We start from the raw sequence: 21652 nt of genomic DNA on the forward strand, positions 1-21652 counted from the left end.
CCCAAGCTACAAACCTGCTCCTTTGGGTGGAGTGCATCCCCCTCCAGAACAGGCTGAATGTCACTTAACGGGACAAACTACCCATAGCAAGTATCTCCGTCTTGTCTGGATTGAGTCTCCGAGCATTTCTACACCAGCCTAAAATCCTTCATTTAAAACGGGGCTTTCTGCTTCCTTTTTAAATGCAGGATCACCACTGACTCCCTTTACACGCCCTTCCTTTCCCCCGCCCCTCTTCTCCCCGTATCTGAGTCTTCCATTATCTTTTATTGATCTTGCTTCTCTTCTTGCCGCTTCTCCTCTTTGCACGGAGGAAACCGACGCGGAACACAACGGGGTAATTTGATAGCTCATTATCTGCGTTCTATTTAAAAATGGAACAAGGGGCATTTAGTGCAGGAGGGTAAAAAAAAAAGCCCGCAGACTTCCATGAAAGAGCAATCTCAATCGCAGGATAAAAGCTCCATGTGATGAAGCCCTCAGTTTATTGGCCCTCTACCAGTCCATTACCCTGTCCAGGTGTAGTTCAGAACATTACCTGCCTCACCTGCATTAGATGAAAAGAAGAGGTAGAGCTGGGTGTCATTCACATATTTGTGACATCTCAGCACACATCCCAGATAACCTCTCCCAGTTGTTTCATGTAAATGTTGAAAAACATGGGGAGCCCTGAGGAACTCCATAGCACAATTGCCATGGGGCAAAGCAATTATCCCCCAGCACCATCTTCTGGGGTTGGTCATCAAAATAGGAACAGAACCACTACAATACAGTGCCCCCACATCCCAACTCAGACAGCCCAAGGATACCATGGTCGTTGGTATCAAAAGCCACTGAGAGGTCCAAGAGAACCAACAGGGTTGCACTCCTCTGCCCCTCTCCCAGCACAGGTTATCCCCAGAGGTGACCAAACCAGCTTCTGTTCCAAATCCGGGCTTAAAGCTAGACTGAAATGGATCTATGATATACATCCCCAAGAAAGTTTTGCATTTTAAAAGCCGTTTCTGTTCTTGTTGTTATTTTTAATTAATAAGGCAATGAATTAGTGGATAGAATGTTGTGAAGACCTAAAGACCAACAGACTTATTGTGGCATTAGCTTTTGTAGACTTCGGAGGGAGGAGTACTTACAAAAAAATGTTGAGCAATCTGCCTGGAGCATGAGATGAGGGGAGAAACTGAGAGCTTGCACCACGTTGGTTGCTCATATCTACATCTGCCAGTGAAATTGTGATGAAGCCAAGAGAAAGCTGTGCTTGTAGCAAGGCTGAGGTACCTGCTGTGAGTTCTCATTTCATATTATGCTTGTCTTCTTCTTTTTTTGAATATATTTTTATTTATTTTATCTTTATAAATGAAATAAACAATACCAAAATTACCAACAACCTGATCATTACTACAATTTCCCAACAATAGACTGTTCTGATGAGGACACCACAATAACAAAAAGAGAAGGAAAAAGGAAAAGAAAAAAGGAAAAGGGAGGAGGAAAAGAAGTGAAGAAAAAAGAAGATTCTTTTCCCCTCCCCCTCCCTCCCCCTCTCCCTCCCCTTTAAAGAATTAAGTTTAAACTCCAATACCCCCTGACCTCCAATGCCATTTTATTTTAAAAACTATATCTATAACCTTAACAATCTTACAGTTTAATAAACAACCTTACATTTCAATATCATATCATCAATCTTATATCAAAGAAACAGGTCTACAGTTCATTCCCAGTAGCCTATAGTAATAGTAATAATAATAATACTAATTAAAAGAAATATGGTGTTATATAATAATAAAACTTAAAATAAACCTTCAACCATCAGTAATATATTTTATATATAAAAGCATGTGCACAATTACCCTCAAACAATAAATTTAAATACAGCATACCATATCTATTTTGAAATAAAAAATATAAAGAAAAGCAAGAAAAAAAAAGATAAAAGAGAATAAACGAATATATGTATAATCATTTATCTTCTGACCTCGCCTGGATCATGTAGACAAAACACAAGCAGTTAACAAAGCTTGTTTAAAGATTCCAGGTCATGGGGTTGTAACAGAATTCTCACGCATTTTTACGTTCAGCCATGCCTCCGCCATTTCATGATTTAGAAACTTCTTCATCTGACCTTCAGACACAATACAAAGTGTAGCAGGATATTTTAAGTAATATTGTAAGTTCATTTGTTTTGCCATATTTTTGCTTTGATAAATTGCCTTCTTTTATTCGCCACCTCTTTGATGTAGTCTGGAAATAACATAACTTTATCTTGTTTCCAGGAAAGGCTTCTACCCTCTCTTGCCAAACACAGGATATAATTCTTTGTGGAGAGTTTTGCAAATTGGACTATGATCATGTAATCAGTCCCTTTAGCATTTGGCACATGAAATGCCTGCTCAATATCAAGTAAACAATCAGATGGGATAGGGAGTATCTCATGCAAAAGTTTATCCACAAAAATAGGCAATTTTACATCATTAGACAGATTTTTAATCCCAATAATACGTACATTGAATCTCCTCGTGAAGGCCTCCAGTTGAGAAATTCTATCAGAGGCATTTTTAAAACAAATTTGTGTCGTAGTTTCATTTCCTGCCACTCGGTCTTCTAGCTCACTAATTTTCGTCTCCATTTTTTGCCATGACGCATTAATTAAATCGACAGCTCCTTGCAAGGCGGTGATGGAATTTTGGATTAAATCCAGTCTTTTGGCTTGCTCCGTAAATTGCAAAGATAAAGTCTTTATCAGAGTAAATAATTCCCCTATATCTTCTGTTCTCGAAACTTTTGACACAGGGTGTGCAGGGGAAGTTGATGCCAGCTCCATTCTTCTCCTCGGCACAGACATGTTTCTCTCAAACAGATCTTGCAGGTCCTCAGATGTTCTCAAATATTGTTAACATTTCTTAAATCATCCTTCAGAAGTTGTTGATATTTCCTAAGCATATATTGTTAAGGAACACGTCAGCCCTGTTTTCTCCTATGAAATAGGAGTCTCAGTACAGTTTTTTGCATTGGTAAAGCTCTGGAGAGATAATCCTGGAATCCAGTCCCCCCACTATCTCGAGGGGGGTACTTTTCTCCAAGATATTATCCAGATGTTGCCTTGCCCCCCCCTTTTAATTCCAGGGGGGAATTAAAAGGTTTTTCAACATTTTAAAAAGTTGTTTGAGAAAGCTCCCACAGAGCGCCATTGGTTCTAACCGGAAGTCCATTATGCTTGTCTTCTTCACCCCCATAAAGTTGGGGCTGCCACTAAGAAGGCCTTTATGGGTTCACATGTTTATCTAACCACCCAGTTTATTTACTATATTTATGTATTTTGTATGTTAAGGATGTTATATTATGTTTTATTAACTTGTATTTGTATTTCTGGTTTGTAATTTTTGTGAACTGCCCACAGGGCTTCGGCTACTGGGCAGTACAGGAATGAATGAGTGAATGAATGAATGAAATTTATTCATTTGTTTTGTATATTTATACCCCACTTTTTGACTAGAGTCCTCAAAGTGGCTTACAATATTTATAAAATACAACACACCAAGAACCACATGCTCAGAAAACCAAAACTGAACAATACAACCAGCTCCATTTGAGTATGAGCCCACATCTGATGTTCCTTCCCACGGGGCAGCTGATGTCTGTTGGCCCTGTGTGAGGTGAGGCAGTTTAACTTTGCCTGCTTCTGTCAATTGGAAAGGACTCTTCTTGGCTTTAGATGACTTGACACTCATGGATCATAGAGTTTGTACAGAGAATGAGTTATAGAGACAGAAAGGACCCAAACTTGAATCTTTGGCTACAAGGGAGGACTTCAAAATCTCATAATGGGTATGGTTTCAGCCTTTCAGATTGTCTCGTTCATTTTTTTTCTTTTTTCTTTTTTTAAGATATTGACTTCAATATCTCCGGCCTGTTCACTCCCCCGCTAGACATCAAAGAAGGAGAAGTCCCCACAGCAGAAGAACCCACTTCGCTTCTCCCTCCTGAACCTACTTCACCATTGCTGGGGGATTGGTAAGTGCAAGCATGTGTTGTGGTTGCCTTGGCACAGTTTTACCTGGAAGAGCGAGATAGATTTTTCCATTAGTAGTAGTAGTAGTATTTGTTGTTATTTATATATCACCATCGATGTACATGGAGCACTAGAAAGAAAGGATTTGACAGGGAGAAGTCAAATCCCTATCCCAAGAAGCGTACAATCTAAAACGCCATTATATGCAAGCGCCTTTTATTTTGTGGCCAAAGAAAATCCTTCGATTTTCAACAGTTTGTGTTGAATATTTGATATCATTTCAGAATGCAGAAACAAAAAAAGCTCCTAAGATCTGGTACAGTAACACACAAACACACAAGGAAATTTGATAGGCTGGGGTGGAATGCTGCAGCTGTCCACCCCATGCTACACTTGTCCTATCCCTCCTGGCACTTAAAGTGTGGTGCCAGCCATCTCAGAAGGTTGTATCGTATATGTCTGACTACCACCTCAATACCAATCTTCAAGAATGTTTCCTGAAAATTCAGGATTCCCCCCTCCTCTTCTAGCATGCCAAATACAACCCCATTTACCATTAAAAAGCTGCAAAATCAAGTTTTGTTTGGAAGTGCTTGCCCCTCTATGAATTCTGATAATGTCGAACAGTCTTGAATCACATATACGGTACCCATCAATCAGGTTCTTTCTTTCAACTTGCACCAAACAGGGAAAATTCAAGTGCCATTCCTGCTTTCCAGGGGTAACTTAGGCAGCAGCTGGGGGACCACCAGCCCGGCAGGGCCCACCAACACCGATGCCTGCTTTGGGTACCTTTGGTATATGGCTAAAAGCTCCATTTAAAATTTCCCACAATGTTGCAGAGCGCTCAGTGTAGCGTGTCTCTGGGGCATTGTGGGAAATCTTGAATGGTGGTCCTGACTGGGGAGGGGCAGGCCAATTGGAGTGGGGGTTACACAGTGCCAATCAGAGGGGGGGGACAGAGGGCACTATGTCAAGGGCCCTCACAAGCCTTCTCCTTGTTAGCACTAATTCTGTCTGGAAGCACCATCAGTGTTCTTTCTGGCAATGAGGAGCCAGACAAGCTCCCTGCCGCTGCTCCTTCTCTGGCTGATTTGTGAGGCCAAGTTGGTCTCCCCTCTTGATCTTCCTGGTAGGCAGGGGGAGCAGGCTCCAAGTGTCCCTTGTTCCCTTGGCCAATGGATAAGGCAGGGGTCCCTGATGTGGCAACATGGCACCCACAAAGCTCTCCCCTCCTTGCCCCCTTAAAAAAATGGTTTTAAGAAAAACCTTGGAAAATGTTAGGGAGGTCTTCTTTCTGTCCCTTTCTAGCCACTGGCCTTGCTCTTTCTCTCCCCTCTACCCCTTTGCCTGGCTATTTCCCCCTCCCGCCCAGCCTGTAGCCTCACTATTTCTCTCCCTGCAACCTCCTTAGCTCACTTTTGGCTAGCCAGGCCCCCACAGCAGCCATTATATAACTAGCCACATCCACCGTTGGAGCCATTTTGTGGGGGTGCCCACAGTGGTTTCCCAAATGTGCCCACGGGTCCAAAAAGGTTGGGGACCCCTGGGATAAGGTTAGAGTGTGCTGCCCTTCATTCTGCAGTCCAAGGCCAACTGTTGGAGCAGAGTGTTCTTTCTGGGGGAGGGGGTGTGGGGAGTAAGCTCCCTGTAGCTGCTCCTTCATTGGCTGACGGATCTGCCAGGCTGATCTCCCCCTTGCCATGATGACCTTCCAGGGAGGCAGGGGGAGCAGAGTGTGGAACTAAGGTGGCCATGTGTCCTACTTTACAGAGGACAGTCCTCTCTTTGGAGGTGTCCTCTCTTTGAAGGGCAGCATAAAGATAAAGAGCCTTAAGAAGGGAGAGCAGGGGCCTTGAAGTTTCCCATCAATAGTTAGCACCAGGGCAGTGGTCTGAGGAGGCACACAAGTCTCTTGGTCACAGTCTTCTCACTATGATGAGCTGTATTATATTTCTATTTAAATTATAGTACTTATTTCTAAATTGGCATTGATACATATAAATTAGCACATGCAAATTCTATGCAAATCTGTCCTCTTTTGTCCTTTTTGGTGATGTGTATTGCCAAAAAACAGGAGATGCAAGTGGCCACCCTGTGTGGAAAGACCATATATCTATCAGATCTTTGTAGGCTAGTTGCTGGCGTGTACCTTTTCAGGGCCGACAGACAGGAATATAAATAGCTGACAAGCCTTTCCCCCCAGTGACAGGAAAAATCCTGAGGTGACCCCAGGAATACTCTCCTCAAAGGTGGCCCAACCATCTACTGAAACAGCAGTCTCCTTGCCTACCCCTGTTCCTGCTGATGATGCCACCTCACGGAAAGGTAAGTCTTACTCTTCTGGATGCTTCCACATTAGCCATTTTCTCTGGAATTTATACCATCTGCTCGCTCAGTTCTGCAGAATCCAGATATTGCTTCCCACCACTGCATACTAGTATATTTTTCCCCCATTGTCCTTCTGTGTCCCCCCACCCCTGCTCTATGTATGACTTAGTCTGGATCTAACACATTGGGCTTTTCTACATGAGGCTGTTAATCTGCTACATCTACTTTCAGTTTCATCGCAGAATTGAGATACGAGCACTACACAAGGAGCATTTCTTTTCCCGCTTTTTCCCTACGTAACCTCTAGGTGGCACTGTGATATAGTGGAATAACATAAATGCACAAGTGGAAACAGCATTTTCTTTCACTTTCGGAAATACCCCCCCTTTCCCCTCTCTAAAAAACTCGCCAAAAGTGCTGCTTGCAGCCTTGCACGCAGAAATGAAACTGGAAGGTCACAACATTGTCCTTCCACAAATGGTGATGGGGTGGGGGCTCCAGATGGGATTGCAGCACAATCCTTTCATGTGTAGACTTGCATAGCACTATCTTGCTTTCTGCAGAAGGGTATTCTGTCAAACAGGTAGTGACATGACTAGTGACACTGAGCTTTTCTACACGAGAGGCGTTTATTGTGCACTTGTCATTCCCTACTCACAGTTGTTTATGGGTTCCTTAGACAATGTTGTGACCTTCCAGTTTCATTTCTGTGTGCAAGCAGCACTTTTGGCAAGTTTTTTAGAGATTTTTTTTTTAGAGTTTTTTTAGCCTCTTGTAGAAAAGCCCAATGTGTTAGATCCAGACTGAATTGTACATAGAGTAGACCCATTGAAATCATTGAGACAAATTAGTCATGACTAACTTAAGTTCCATTGATTTCAATGGGCCTACTCCAACTGTGACTATGTGTGGCTTTCTATTCTTTTTTTTCTTTTCTTGTTTTAATTGTGAGGAGCTACACTGTGTAGTGGTGCTTGTGCACGTCTTTACAAAACAAAGGAAACACAACAGGGTGGGGTACTGCCCACCAGTAACATACCTGATAGGGCCACCAGTATTCTGTTGTCCATTTATGCCAGAGATGGGGAACCCCTGGCCTGCTGGGTTCCTCATCTGGCCTGTGAGTGTCTTCTACAGGCCTTGCTCCTCCCTTGTGCCCTGTGCAGGAAACTCCGCTGATCTGAGATAAGAAGAGATTTAAGGGCATTTAAAATTTAATACCCTGCTCTTTTAAGGGTACTTAAACTTTAAGTGGGACTGTGGTGGCTTAGTGGTTAAGATGCTGAACTGCAGACCAGAAGGTCAGCAGGACAGCAGTTCAAGACCTGAGTGCTGCGTGACGGAGTGAGCTCCCATCTTCAGTCCCAGCTCCTGCCAACCTAGCAATTCGAAAGCAAGAAATTGCAAGTAGATAAATAGGTACCGCTTTGGCGGGAAAGGTAACAGTGTTCCGTGCACCTCGGTGTTCAGTCATGCCCACAGCGCTGGCTCTTGGGCTTAGAAATGGAGATGAGCACCACCCCCTAGAGTCGGACATGACTGGCTGGGGACGCCTTTACCTTTTAAACTTTAAATATCCTGCTCTTTAAATACCTTTAACAGTTAAAGGTATTTAAACCAGCCCTGTAAGGAGACAGGCTTGTGTTTTAAAAGTCAATTTCTGTGGCTTACTTCTGAGTAGACATATGTAGAGTTGAGCTGTGCTTTGTATGCCTGAAAGTTGTTGCCCTGGGGTTTACTCTTGAGCAGACATGCATAGAATTGAGCTATGCTTTTTCTTCTTGGTCGGAAAATGTCCACAGTGGTAAGAATTACATCGGGCCCTGCCCACTTTGCTTTGGCCCTCCTACTGTATCCTTGGCCCCACACCCTATGCCCTTAGCCTCGCCTACTGTGGGAATATGGCCACTGAGACCCTTCCCAAATTCGAATTTAGCTCCCCGGCCAAGAAAGGTTTGCCACCCTGATTTATGCATTTGTAACATGGAGAGGGGTTGTGGGCAAAGACCTCACTGTGTAGAAGAACCACAGTTATAATTCCACTTCCAGAGGGTTGGAGAAAAGCATTGTTTTGTGTAGTTCTAAAAGGCCCTAGAGTGGAAGTGCCCTGTGCCTCTGGATTCATGTTGCCTTTACATGTGGGTGGCTCTCTTGCTTGGAACCCGCATTATAAACTGATTGTATGGAAAGGCCCCAAGCATCACTTTGCAGGGGATGGGGGGGGAGTGGAGCTGCAGAAGTGACATTTTAGTGGCGTTATGGAAATACACTTGGGGATTAGCATTGGGGGGCAGGGGAGAGAAAAGGGCATGGTGCAGAATTGAGGGCCATATAGATAATTATTGATATCCACAAAGAGAAATGTTTCTCAAAACCTGGATTTTGTTTCACTGTTTTGCTTTGCAGCAAAGCGGGTTGCTCCACCCCGGCCCACAGTGCCTCCACCCCTAGTCCAGCCTCGGACCCCGCCACCTGTGCGCCTTCAAACCCAGCTGCCTGCCCCCAAGTCTCCCTCTGCCCCTAAAGCCCTGCCTCGAAGAACAGTAGGAGGAACCATGAGAGCTCCCTCTGTGCCGCCACCACTTCCACCCCAGCCAGCCAGGCGTCACAGTCGCAGTGCTCTGCCGTCCCCAAAGCTGCCTCCAGAAACTCTGGGCAATGAGGCAGCTGCTGCAGCTGAAGAACCTCCTCCTGGTGACGGCAGTATAGAAGTGTCCAAAGATTCCACCCCTGTGGCAACAGAGTCCGATGAGCCACCCTCCGTGGGAAGCAGCAGCTCTCCATCCACACCTGATCTGAAAGCTGAGACCCTGGAGAATGACTGAGTTATAGTGGCATTGTTTCTGCCTGCAGATTTTTAAGGAGAAGGTGTAAGATCTGGTATAATGCTGGATCCATTCACACATGCCTAGCAGCTCTTGTTGGGACATAGGTGCACCCTGACTGTCACTGTTTGGGACTGGAAACCAGGACTCATGTCCGCGACCTCAAAAGCAACTTTCTTCTTCCTCGTCCCTCTTCTTCTCATCACCCTTTTACCTGATCATGAGGAATGACTCTTCTCCTTTGCATTCTGTTCTTCTTGATACTTCCTTTCCCAAGGAGCAATCAGAGCAGAGCTAACCCTACACCTTCTGTAATAGGTGTAGATATAGAATTCTGCTACTCCATCTGCTGTCTGATGTGGTACAGTCCAGAATTCTACCTTTCAGTCTACCATTCCATTCTGCTTTTCATGGCTAGTGCTTTTGTTTTGTTTTTAATCACGAGATGCTGGGGATGCTTCTGAAATTCAGGATCTGAGTAAATGCTAACAGGGAAGAAAGGAAGACAACCACATTTTTGCAGCCTCTTTATTTCAGTTGTGCACTACATCCTGCATTAACTCAATCAGTCTTAAAAGGCAGCAAGTTATGGTTGGTAAGAGACGGCATTCCATTTTGTACCTTGAAGAATTGCATAGAAGGGAAAATACTGTCAGGGACAGCTTTCCCCATCATAGCACTGCAGTGCAGTCTTCCTCAACCTGGTGCCCTCCAGAAGGTTTATACTTCAACTCCCATCAGCCCATCAGCATGGCCAGTGGTCAGAAATGCTGGGAGTTGTAGTCCAAAGTAACTGGAGGGCACCAGTTTGGGGGAAGGCTGCTGGAGTGACAATAGAAGCTATCCTTGGTGGACTTCCCTTCTATGCAGCTCTTAAAAGTACAGGAGTCCTTTTTGGGGTTGGACTCTAGTTACGGTTTATGCTATGGACAGCCTAGACATTGTTTCTTGAACTGGATGCATGAACTGACTAGCTCAAAAACATTGTGTTTGACATGATATGACAATCTTAACTGGACCTCACACATCCATCACATTCATGCATGCAAGTCATCAAATACACATATATATTTGAATCAACCGTGAGTTCATAGATGAGGGATAATGGACTGCTGTCAACACAAAGGAATGTCCCTTATGTAACTTACATTTTCGTAAGAATACTTTGAAAGAGATGTGTAGTAGCCCAAAGAAGTACAATTGCCAGGATTCTTTGAAAGAGAGCATGCAATTGCTATGCACATATGCCCTAAGAATCCCTTGACATTAATATCCTTGGGGTGGAGGGATATTTTTATACGTAACTGCAAAATTATTTCTTAAATGAAGGGTCATATTTATGGCTAATGTGAGGAAGAGTATGTTTCTTCATTTTTTAAGAACACATCTGCTTTGCTTACATCTAATTTAGCTCTTGGATTGTTCTGGAGAAACCCCCTGGAAAACAACAAGTGTTGTTTGGCATCTTAAAACCTAATAAATATATTGTGGCATAGGCTTTCTTGGATCAAACTCCTCTTCACCAGATACAACTTCATAGGTACTGTTTTTTCCCTTTAGGACTTTGCAGCATTCCTCTTTCTAATAGTATCTGTATACATAAAGAGTTTATTTTGTATCACCAAATATTGGCAGTGTGGAGTCTCCCACTATGGTGTAAATGCTGTATCAACCTGTGTGAAGAAATGAGTGTATTGGATTGTATGATTCCCATCACAGCCCATGCATGGGAAGCGGGGTGGGGGGAGAGGGAGAGGGTACACTGTACCAGGGGCAGACCCAGAAATATGGGGTAGGGGGTGGACGTCCCAGGCTTCAACCCTATTACTATGGGCGAAATATTGTGACTAAATTGGAGATCATATCTTAGGATATTTATGAAAACCTATTTCCCTCTATTTGTATATCGTTTAGCCAGATATGCTGGAGTTTAATCAAAAGCAGTGTTAGGATAGAAAAAACACTACAAACAGTGAGTTACTACTAGCTGAGGTGTAGTAGTACTACAAGCTGTTCTGTAGAACAGACAAGTGTTTGTGCACTTAAACTAGGACTTGTACTTTGAGATACAGAAAGATTTGTGCTTTCCTATGTAACATGCTCTGTCAAGAACTACCAGTCCCAGAGTTCTTTACGCATAAGGCAGGAGGAAGGGGTGGCTGGTGGAAGTGATAAAAAGTCCATTATAGTCTGGGATATTGATCCCTGGGACAGTAGGAGCTTGTGGTGCTGGTAGGATTTAGGTGCCCAAAATTTTTGTAACTGTCTAGTAAGTATACCCATACCCACCATACCGCCATGTCTGTCTAGAAATACAAATCAAGCAGCCAGAACAGTAAGGAGGTTAAACAAAAAACTAAAATATGAAATTGTATATAGGAGATGGTATCATGGTATGAGTGGGTGACTGTGTTATAAGTTTGTACTGAACCCCCCAAAATGATGGTTGAGCCCTGTTCCCCATTATATCTCTGGAATATGGTAGCATAGAATCTTACAATGCAAATCAAATTAACACTTGTGGAAAAGTGGGAACAATTTTTCTTCTCCTATTCACCAAGCAGAGAAAAGGATAGACTTTGTGGGTCAACTGTGGAGAAAAGAACATCAGTCTTACAATGACGACTCTGTAAAAAAGAATTTATTTATAAGTGGACAGATCAGGATAGATTCATACTGGTGCGGGTACTGTAAGTTGCAAAATCTAACAACCCTCAACACACACAGCTGCTTTTTTGCTTCTGAGCCTACCCACTAAACTGGTGGAATTTCTAGCACACACAGCAGGCAAAACACAGATTTGGACCTTCAAAGAACTCTCTCAAATCTACATCAGTGATTGGGTGCTCGCAGATGGAGGGCTTCTAACGCTACCAGTCAAAAGGTCTTGTGTAAACTATTCATGGCTCTGCCTCATTCACAGAATTTTACAGGGTGTCACGATTTCTTCCACTCAGACCCTTCCCATGTTTTCCCACTGGTTCTTCCATCTTTTTTCCTACTGCGGAAAATCTGTTAATGAAAAAAAGATGGAATAGCAGTTACAGTGCCTTCTGATTGTTAATGCCAAGAACCCTCTGTCTGGAAGCACCTCATGTTTAGATTTAACCTTTCCATGGTAAGAAAAAGACAGAAGTGGTGGGAAAGCATGGGAGGGTTACAAATAGAAGACAACGTTTGGACGCTGTCTAAAATGCCATGAATGAGGCAGGGCAATTGCACGATAAAAGCCTCATCTGGACACACCTCATCTTTTTTTCTTACCACAGAAAATCCATTCCAGGAGGGGAAAACAGGAAAGCTGTATAATGCCTTTTGATTCGTAGTGCTAAGAGCCATCCATACTGAAGCGTCCTATGACTAACCAAAATGTCTCCAAAAGCTTGCTCAGTATTGTGTGACATTCTGGTTGATCCTAATAAAGGAATTATCCCATTGTGGAAACTAGTCCTTGTCATCATCCTGTGTGTTGTGGCTGGCTGTGATAATCCAGGGTTGGAACACTCTTTCCATTAGATATTCCAGCACCCTAAACTTCTGGTGGGACCTTTCCATAGAATCATAGAGTTGGAAGGGGTCTCAGAGGTCATCTAGTCCAACCCACTGCTCAGTGCAGGCTCTGCAGTGCAGGGTACAGCTATCTGCGGTGCCATCCTAGTGCAGCTTTCCTCAACCTGGAGCTCTCCAGATGTTTTGGACTATGGCGCCAGCACTCCGGATCTTCGGCCATACTGGCTGGAGGATGCTGGGAGTTGTAGTCCACTACAGCTGGAGGGCACCCTATTGGGGAAAGGCTGTCTTAGTGCACGTAAGCTCAGAAGTGGGGCTTCCTCCTACTCCCGGGTAAGGGTGACTAGGATTTCAGTCGTCTGTTCCACCTGTAGAAGGCGAAAGAGGGAGAGCAGTTTTGAAGGACCCCGCCATATGCCACCTTCTGCGATCCACAACCGCCGCCAAACACATCCTTCGCCTGCTGTGGTGGCCGAGAAGCCACCACTTTGTGAGGGAGCAAGGCATTCATTGACTATTGACCGTTTTTGGCCCGCCTCCTTTCTCATTCTGAAACCATCGTAGGTCTTTTTCACAGTCCTTTATTCTTTCTCCCGCCTGCCTGTAACATGAGCGGAACATGCTCCTGGTTCGATGCCTAGCCGGAGGCCCAATGAAACCACTAGACATGGGTAAGAATTCTGCATCTAGCGCCTTTATTACAAGACTCGGAGGCACTGTCAGCAAAGGGGCAGAGAGCCCTGAACATTCAGTGGGGCAGACTTTTATATGGGCAAATACATCACACATAGGCAGAGCTCTAGCATGTTGTACTAGACACATTACCTGGAGGCATGCACACATTCTGTTATCTGGAACGAAGCTGGACGTTCCCTCCTTGGGTAGGGTGACTGTGTCAGCTGTTGACACTGCACCAAGTACAATCAGCTCGTCGCACAGGCTGCGGGCTGCACTTCCCTGGGGAGCAACTCCCGGAACAGGCTGCTGGCAGGCTGCAATCTGCTGCATACAGACTGTCGGAGCCAAAACAGGGTGAGCCTGTGAACAAACATGGAGTAACTCTGGTTAAGACTTAACACGCGCACAAGCATCAGTTGGACACCTCGTGCAGAGGCCAACGGTAGTCTTATAACTGCATTGCCACTCTGAGGTAACCACAACACATTAGGGGTGAGGCTACATTCCGCCCGCCTACCCACCTAGTTCGTTTGTTTACTACTTGGCTCTATAGTCACCGCCCGTCTTGCCATTTTAGTCTCGCTTTCCTCCTCCTTTCAGGTTAAAAACACCCTGAGTCACATCCGCCATGTATTACGGGTTACCAGCTCTATCGCGCCTTCATTCTTCTATTTGATAGGTTTACGATAAGTGTCACTCTGCTTTGGCCCGCCTCCGAGTTTGCTTTCTTTCTGTCAATAGGCGAAGACCGCAGGGGCGGGCTTTCCAGTGCCGCGCTGACTTCCTCTTCCTACCTTTGGCCCCTCCCACCCGCTTAGAAAGCCGAACCAGCGCGCTTCTAGAGGCCTTGCTGTGAACGCACATCTGTATTCTTTCCTCTCCCCGCCGCCACCGCTCCAACGAGTTGCCAAGGCTACACAGTCCTGCCTTCAGTCACCATGGGCGGGCGCTATCCGTCTCCGCCCCCCGCCCCGCCACGCCCCGCCACGCCACTCATAGCTACTCTCGTCTTCTGGTTGGTGGCCGCGCCTCGCCCCCTCCGGCTTCGCTCGGACGCGTCGACGCATCCGGGCGCCGGGCGCCGCGATTGGCGCCCTGCGGCCGCGCCCCCTGCGCTCTCCTTCAGTCCTTCAAGGCCGCGGCGTGCTTCCGATTGGCTGCCGCGGAGAAGACGGGCGGGGGGGCGAGTGCGGCCGCAGCATGGCGAGCTGCAGGCGGTTGAGCGGCGCCTCCCTGCGCGAGGTGCTGGGGGAGGCGCAGGGGGTCCTCTTCGACTGCGACGGGGTGCTGTGGACCGGGGAGCGGGCGGTGCCCGGCGCGCCGGAGCTGCTGGAGCGCCTCAGCCAGAACGGGAAGGCCGCGCTCTTCGTCTCCAACAACAGCCGCCGCTCCGTGGCGGAGCTGGAGCGCCGCTTCTCCCGCCTGGGCTTCCGCGGCGTGCGCGGCGAGCAGGTCTTCAGCTCCGCGCTCTGCTCCGCGCTCTACCTCCGCCAGCGTCTCCTGGGCGGGGAAGCCGGTGCCGGCGACTCGCCGCCCGCCGCCCCGGGCCGCGTCTTCGTGCTGGGCGGGGAAGGGCTGCGCGGGGAGCTGCGGGACGCCGGGCTGCGCCTGGCCGGCGAGGACGACGGCGGCGGCGGCGGCGAGGACGGCGGCGAAGAGCCGCCTGGCCTGGGGACGCTCCCGGTGCGCGCCGTCGTCGTCGGCTACGACGACCAGTTCACCTTCGCCAAGCTCTCCGAGGCCTGCGCCTACCTGCGCGACCCGCAGTGCCTGCTCGTGGCCACCGACCCCGACCCTTGGCATCCGCTTAGCAATGGGCAGCGCACGCCGGGTGAGTGAGTGAGGGGCGGCGGGACGCCCCCAGGAAAAGCGGGGCTCAGTTCTGCGGCCTCTATGCCTTAAGTGAGGAGAGTGCTTCTGAGCGTAAGCAGAGGGCCCGTTTCCTCACGCGAAGGAATTATAGTCCTGTTCTCCCCCCGCACCCCCCCCCAAATGGCTGGGTTTGGAGAGGGGGCTTTTAGGCCAAAAGGACACAGAATCCAACCGTAGTGAAATCGGATGTCTCTACTTCCTGGGCTTAATTAGGGGTGGAAGGAAAAGGAGGCAAAGTGGTATTCTGTGTCCCAGGTTCAGATGTTAAGTACTCATAATTGGAAGCAAGCACCCAGAGAATCTAGGTAATTGTGCTTAGAAGTGGGGCAATAGGTTCTTTGGGCTCCTCAAACCACCTGGGGGTTACTTTATTTTTTGTATTTAGTTTGCCATGTTCCTGAGGTGCAAGTTGAAGGGTATTTCATCTCGCTCTGGTATTCTATCTCGCTCTGGTATTCTCATTATAGATGACCAAACTATGGCTTGCTTGAAGACACTTGGTGAATTGAGCTAGGGTTTGAACCCAAGTCTAACTAGCCAACACTGTGAGGCCATAAGGGTGGGACGGGAGACTGAAGAAGGTTTTTGGAAAGATTAAAGAATCCCCCCCCCCCCCCCGCGCACTGCAGGGATGCTGTTCTTTTGTCCAGTTACTGGCATCTGTTTTATACTTTGTGAAGCTTCTTAGGAATATCCTGGGTATAGTGATGGTATTACCCTATGGGAGGAACTCTTGGTACATTATGTTGTCAGTTGTCAAACACCCATGTTCCTACAGCTCATTCCTAGGTACTGCTCATTAGATGCTAAAATATTAGCCTTGGCACAGCCCAGATATTCAAACCTTTTTGGTAGTCCCCTGAATAAGGTAGTTCAGGTTGCTGGTTAAGTATTTGGGCACTACAGTAGTATGGTACTACCTGTATCTGGACTCTTGATAAGGTGGCCTGCAAGTAGAAACCTTGCACTAGTCTTGATTGAGTACTGTGGGTTAGTCAGCCATGCAGTTCCTCAAACCAGTATTAGTGACCATCCACTTGCCTTGCCCTGGACATCAAACTCTGACCACAGCCATACTGATAACAGAAGCAAACTCCTCTCTGGTCTTTATGAGGTTGACTTTGGGTTCCTAGGGAACCCCCAACGTATCTGTCCAAAGCCTGGAACCTTTTATGGTGTGTAAAAGAACTGGCAAAGTACTACATATGCTGTAGTACTTGAAATCAGTGTTTCTATTCCCAGACATCCTGATTCCACACTCCTGAGGCAGCTGACATAGTTATTCATTCTTTCTTTGGAAATCTCCGCTATTAAGCTCAGTGCCCCAAACTTGACCAGTTTACCTCAGTTTGCACATCACTTTGTGGCAGTTTTAATAAATCAAAGAGAAGTTAACTAGAGATCATACAGCTAAACAAGATAAACGATAAATTTAGAACAAGTTACGTGACACAATGGAATAAAGTGCAAGCATGCAGTATGTTCAGTTGGGTCAATCCCTGAAAAGCTGGGAGGGGGGTGGGATCCTCTGTTCATCAAGACCTTAGAGCCACCTCAGGGTTCTATCATCCTGGATCTGGTTCATGCTTTGATCCCCTGACTAGAACCATGTTCTTAATAAGCTGGCAGTGTGTCTAGTCTTACCTGACTGGCTGCAGGTGGGAACTTGCAGGTGTAGATTGAATGCTCCTCCATACAAAAAAGGTCTCTCTCCATCTAGAAAGCTATCACTTTGGGGATAAGTCTAGACTAGAACCCCTCTCCCTGACATATAGTTTGTTAGACGGAGAGGGGGATTTTTTGGTATAGAGGAACATTTAATCATGTGAGTCCCCATCTGAACTGGTAGAGCCAAGCACAGGATTGCCACCTCAGTGAGAATTAGTAGTGGCTCTTTTGCTCAACCTTCAGCAGGCCAGTGCAGCTTGATCTCATTATTGAGTAGGCTATGCCCTGTGTCAAGATGGCCTATCTTACTGGAGAACTATCTTTTGACTTGTACATGTGTGTCTTTTCTCTCTCAGGGACAGGGAGTCTCACTGCTGCAGTTGAAACAGCATCTGGGCGCAAGGCAATGGTAATTGGGAAGCCAAACACATACATGTTTGAGTGCATTGTGGAGCGCTTTGGTGTGGATCCATCCCGCATGCTCATGGTGGGTGACCGACTGGAGACAGACATCCTGTTTGGCAAGAACTGTGGCCTTGATACGGTCTTGACCCTGACAGGCGTCTCGCACCTCGAGGAGGCACAGGCGTACATGGCCAGCGACAGCCCAGCTGCAAAAGACCTGGTGCCTCACTACTATGTGGACAGTATTGGAGACTTGATACCAGGCCTGGATGAGTAAAGGGAAATGTGGGTGGGCAGAAGTCCTAGTCACATTCCAGACTGCCATCCTTTCCTACTCCTGTCTCCCTCTCTCCTTGTTTCCAGGCTCATCACGTTCCAGTGTTTGGTCAAATGGGGTGTTAGTTCCCCATTCATTCTTTGAGCTCTTTGTTTTATTTTAGCCAGCTGCAAGGGAACAGGGAATCTTATGTAAAAGTGTGGGGTATTTACAGGCCAAACCAGTATTTATTTCTCCCCCACCTCTTGGCATGATGCGGTTATTTATTTAAATTATTTTTCTTTTACTGTTGCCAGCAGTGGCCTTTTTACTGTTGTCTCCTGCTTTGTTTTGAAGCACAGTGATGTGCTTGTTGTGGTGATTGTTCCCTAGCTTAAATGAGGCAACATTTGTGCCAGTGTTATTTATATCTCCTACTGCCACTGCCATTCCATGCCAGTTTTGGGCTTCTTGACACAGAACTCCTGCTGTGAAAAAGGGAACATCAGAGGTCAGTTGAGAAATAACATTGTGCCTCCACAGAATGGCCCTTTGGGATAATTCCTTTGGGTGTATATGTAAGCGGGTGTTCATCATAACTATACAGCTTGCCCAAAATGGAATTTTGCTGAGGCTGGGTTTTTGATGCATGCTACGTATATGACCCATCCTTCCACTGTTTGGTATATTCATCCACAGGAATTACTCCATCGGGCTGTATTGTGCAGGACAAAATTGTCATGTGGCTTGTCAAAAGGAACTTAAAGAGGGCAAACCTACAGTATGTACAACTCTAACTGTGAATTAAATATGAAGGAATGTTTTTTTCTGTCTTGAGAACTTTCTCAGGTAACATAATTTTTATCAATCCAGTTTAATTTTGGAATATGGGACTGCTGAAGCAGCAACAAAATAAACTGCGTAGAACTATTTTTGTGCCATGGTGTTCTAAACTGGCTGTCACTTCGTCTTGGTAGTCCTGTAGTGATAACAGCTTCCAAACATTCCTGCCTCTGTATAGAGGCAGGAACATAATGACTCCCCCCCCCCCGACTGTTTCACTGGCTCAGCCAATCAAATCATTTTGCTCCTGTCTGTGCCTGAATAGGATACACCACTTATCCTAGGGGTGGGATGAACCTTGGTCCCCCCACCCCACCTTGCTGTGGTGTGCTTGATCTATGGGATAATATTGGCATTTCCAGTACTTTCAATGTGCCACATTATCCCAAAATCAGTCATTGCTGCTTGTCTTTTTATGGTTTATTATGTATTTATTAAAGTGCTTGTATAAATTACGCTGCTCAGTTGTGCCAAGGTGGGTATGTAGCCTTTGGGCCTGCTCACTACCTTGTACCTCCATGTTGTTGTGGTTTTCTGACATTCGCTGTCATTCTGCATATAATAAAGTGCAGGCACAAGATGGAATCAGTCTTCTTTTATTCAGCTACTCAGTGGGATTGCTGTGGGCTTACCTGAAGTTAGGCATAACTCTGTATAATGACTGGATAAATAACCTGATTTTCCTAACATGCATTATCCTATTGAATTGGGAGGGGGGCAAGAAAAGCCAAGAGGGGCAGTGTTGGATTTGGACCCGAGTTCATATCAGCCAAGGATGATCTTGTTAGTGGCCTCTGTTTGGTTTTTGTGTGTGTGAATAATGTGCCTGACATAAAGCTAAGAAACTGGATTGCGGCAAGAATGAAAGTATTGGAATTGGTATGAACAGGAAGTTTTCCTTTTGTGGTAAAGACTTTCAAGACTTACAGTGGCTCTGCTTAGGATCCTTTACGTCTCTAGTTCATCCTTTATATAAAGTACCTCCCAACACAATAGCCAAATGTTCCCCTGGCTCAAATACACAGTTAACCGGGGGGAGTTCTGTGCTGTTCACTCACTACTTTCTGTTTGCATTTCTAGAAGGAGAGACACTTACTATTCTATTTGTATCTTTCTTCTGTATTATACTCAAAGCAGCTTACAAAAAACAAGTTAAAAAGTAGATTAGAATAGTGAAACCATCAGAAATGCAGTCACAAAATCTATGGTTGAAACTATAAGACAGCAGTATCAGGCTATTTTTACTGTAAATACAGTGTTTAAAACAGCAGATCGCTATACATTGAAAGCCTATTTGAATAGTGGGAAACCAGACATTCCACGGGGAGTGCATTTCAGAGCTTCAGTGCCACCACCAAAAAGGAACTTGTACCTACTTTTTAAAGTCTTTTTAATGATGGGATAGACAGCAGGGCTTGGGCAGGTTCATCTGGAATAAGGTGGTTCTTGAGGTATTCCCCCACAGCACTGCTGTAGGGGCTGCATGCAGACACTTTCTTTTCATCCTCTTCCATTTGAGTCCAGGCATGATAATTTCTTTACTCATATTTTCCTCCCCCTTTTCATCATGACTCTAAATATCAGCTGGCAATGAAAATGGCTTGTTTGCTCTTATTAAATTAAACTTTAATATGCCCTTTCATGACAGGAAACAGGACATAGACTTGACCTTCAATTCAGCTTTTTGAGATATTACAGAGCTGGTTGTGGAGGTGATCTTGTTAGGACTAGAAGATGCGGAATTCAAGGCAATCCCTAGTGCAGTGAACAAGCTTGCTCCTGCCTGGCTTCGGCATTCTGACATTATCTCAGAGGAGGCCACAGCACGAACCCTGTCATCTACCAAGGTTTGCAAAGGGAAGATTGCTGTATAGTAAGAGGAGGGTAGGATGTGGTGGTGGTTATTCATTTTTGTTGGACTTCTATGTAAGTTGGATCCAACCCTCACACGAGTGGAAGTCTGGTCATGTGCCAGACTTCCCTGTCCTGTGCTACCGCAGTGTATGCCCCAAATCTTCTCCAGAGGGTCCCCCAGCCCTCTGGAGCAGATGTGGGGGCCTGCTGGCAAGAGGAGGAAATCTGTTCTGCCCATGATTCCCTCCCACTGATGGAACAGCACCACTGGATACAACCTGTGCCTGGAGAAGGAAGTAAGGATATAATATGGTGAACATCCCCCATCATCTACAATGGATAGTGATCTTTTCACCCCAAGGGCTGCATTCCTTCCTGTGGGTAAGCTTCCAAGGGCCTTGCACCCCATCCACACTCTTTCATCCACACATTCCCATCTTCCCCCCACCGCCCCGCAATTAGGCTTGTAAAACGCCTTCTACTGGCTCCAGTGGGATTTTTTTTTTTTCAGGCCTATCAGCTTCAGGGAACAAGGGGGGATGTGGACTGCATCTGGCTCATGGACCATCAGTTCCCCATCCCTGCCCTACAAGAGTAACTTGGACATATTGGCCTGAAGGAAATTCCCTTGCAAATGAAATGGAGTGTTCTGTTGTGTGTGTGCTTGCTGTGCCACCTGCAGGCTATGTATCTTTACAGCTTCTCTCCAACCTGCTGTGAAAAGAGATTGCTCAAAGGAACAAGGATGTAAAAATGGGATGGTGACTAAACTTGAAGTCTCCTCTATCCTGCTGCAGGGTGGGGTGGATGCAGAGTGATGTTCAGTGGGATACCTGGCTTACAATGCAGGGTTAGGGGGGAAAGAGGCCAAGTTACAGTGAGATTGTGGAATGTGAGGCTTAATCCCAACAATTTAGAGCAGGGGTGGGAAAGCTCTGGCCCTCCAGATATTATTGGACTCCAGGCCCCATCATCCCCAGCCAGCATGAATGATGGGAATTGGAGTCCAACAACATCTGGAGGACCACAGCTTCCTCACCCCTAATTTGGAGGAAAGGGGGGGTTTACTTATACAGGTGATCATTTGAAAGCAGCAACCCCCCCACCCTGTGTTAGCGTGTTGTGGAAATGGTTCTGATTCAAAGGCAAAAGCATGGTGCATCTGCAAGTAATAGATTGGAGGGTTCTGTTGGTGGGGGGGAATTTGCAGGGGAGGGTGTTGTGCTGGTCTACATTTCCCTTGCTCCCATCCCCTTTTTAAAAGACTGGATGGATGGTGGAGTGCTCTAGTTTATGAGAGGGTGAATACCCTACCAGCTGTGCCAGTTAGGGTGCCCTCCAAATGTTTTGGACTACAACTCCCACAATCCCTGATCATTGGCAATCCTGGCTGGGGTTGATGAG

The 21652-nt window shown here is 46.1% G+C and overlaps 3 protein-coding genes across 9 annotated transcripts in view; 2 read left to right on the forward strand and 1 right to left on the reverse strand.

Annotated features, from left to right (window-relative positions):
- SH3BP1 (SH3 domain binding protein 1) overlaps positions 1-11850 on the forward strand; it is a 57569-nt gene extending 45719 nt beyond the window's left edge. For all 3 annotated transcript variants that reach the window (XM_084809750.1, XM_084809748.1, XM_084809749.1), the window contains 3 exons: positions 3882-4008; positions 6213-6334; positions 8744-11850. In XM_084809750.1, coding sequence (XP_084665876.1) covers positions 3882-4008; positions 6213-6334; positions 8744-9162 — 668 coding nt within the window. In that variant the 3' untranslated portion in view covers positions 9163-11850. The remainder of the gene's footprint in view (positions 1-3881; positions 4009-6212; positions 6335-8743) is intronic.
- On the reverse strand, positions 1629-14402 carry LOC146339604 (uncharacterized). Of its 5 annotated transcripts, none has more exons than XM_084809756.1 (4): positions 13872-14019; positions 13498-13710; positions 7377-7517; positions 1629-4051 (listed from the first exon to the last, which is right to left on the reverse strand). In XM_084809756.1, exons 2-4 carry the CDS (start codon positions 13678-13680, stop codon positions 3989-3991), a joined length of 387 nt encoding a protein of 128 aa, XP_084665882.1. In that variant the 5' UTR covers positions 13681-13710; positions 13872-14019; the 3' UTR covers positions 1629-3988. The 5 variants fall into 5 exon arrangements, 3 of the variants coding, with proteins under 3 accessions (XP_084665882.1, XP_084665883.1, XP_084665884.1); XM_084809757.1 differs by lacking the exon at positions 13872-14019 and adding an exon at positions 14213-14402 and having other exon boundaries at positions 2464-4051; XM_084809758.1 differs by lacking the exon at positions 13872-14019 and adding an exon at positions 14145-14343 and having other exon boundaries at positions 3429-4051.
- A 133-nt stretch (positions 14403-14535) lies between these two features.
- Positions 14536-18335, forward strand: PDXP (pyridoxal phosphatase). The gene is made up of 2 exons (XM_084809755.1): positions 14536-15181; positions 17247-18335. Exons 1-2 carry the CDS (start codon positions 14551-14553, stop codon positions 17570-17572), a joined length of 957 nt encoding a protein of 318 aa, XP_084665881.1. The 5' UTR covers positions 14536-14550; the 3' UTR covers positions 17573-18335.
- Positions 18336-21652: the final 3317 nt, after the last annotated feature.

The sequence above is a fragment of the Heloderma suspectum genome, chromosome 7 (assembly GCF_057233095.1).
Source record: "Heloderma suspectum isolate Gila_16-S chromosome 7, 16-S_ref, whole genome shotgun sequence".
Classification (NCBI taxonomy): Eukaryota; Metazoa; Chordata; class Lepidosauria; order Squamata; family Helodermatidae; genus Heloderma; species Heloderma suspectum.

What these genes read in the sequence shown, in the direction of transcription:
- PDXP (XM_084809755.1), top strand. Translation starts at nt 14,551, where the DNA reads ATGGCGAGCTGCAGGCGGTTGAGCGGCGCCTCCCTGCGCGAGGTGCTG. An exon ending in CAATGGGCAGCGCACGCCGG is followed by an intron (nt 15,182 to 17,246) that starts GTGAGTGAGTGA and finishes TTTCTCTCTCAG; the next exon opens with GGACAGGGAGTCTCACTGCT.
- LOC146339604 (XM_084809756.1), bottom strand. Translation starts at nt 13,680, where the DNA reads ATGCAGCAGATTGCAGCCTGCCAGCAGCCTGTTCCGGGAGTTGCTCCC. An exon ending in GAATGTGTGCATGCCTCCAG is followed by an intron (nt 7,518 to 13,497) that starts GTAATGTGTCTA and finishes TTCTTATCTCAG; the next exon opens with ATCAGCGGAGTTTCCTGCAC. An exon ending in AATACTGGTGGCCCTATCAG is followed by an intron (nt 4,052 to 7,376) that starts GTATGTTACTGG and finishes TCGCTCTTCCAG; the next exon opens with GTAAAACTGTGCCAAGGCAA.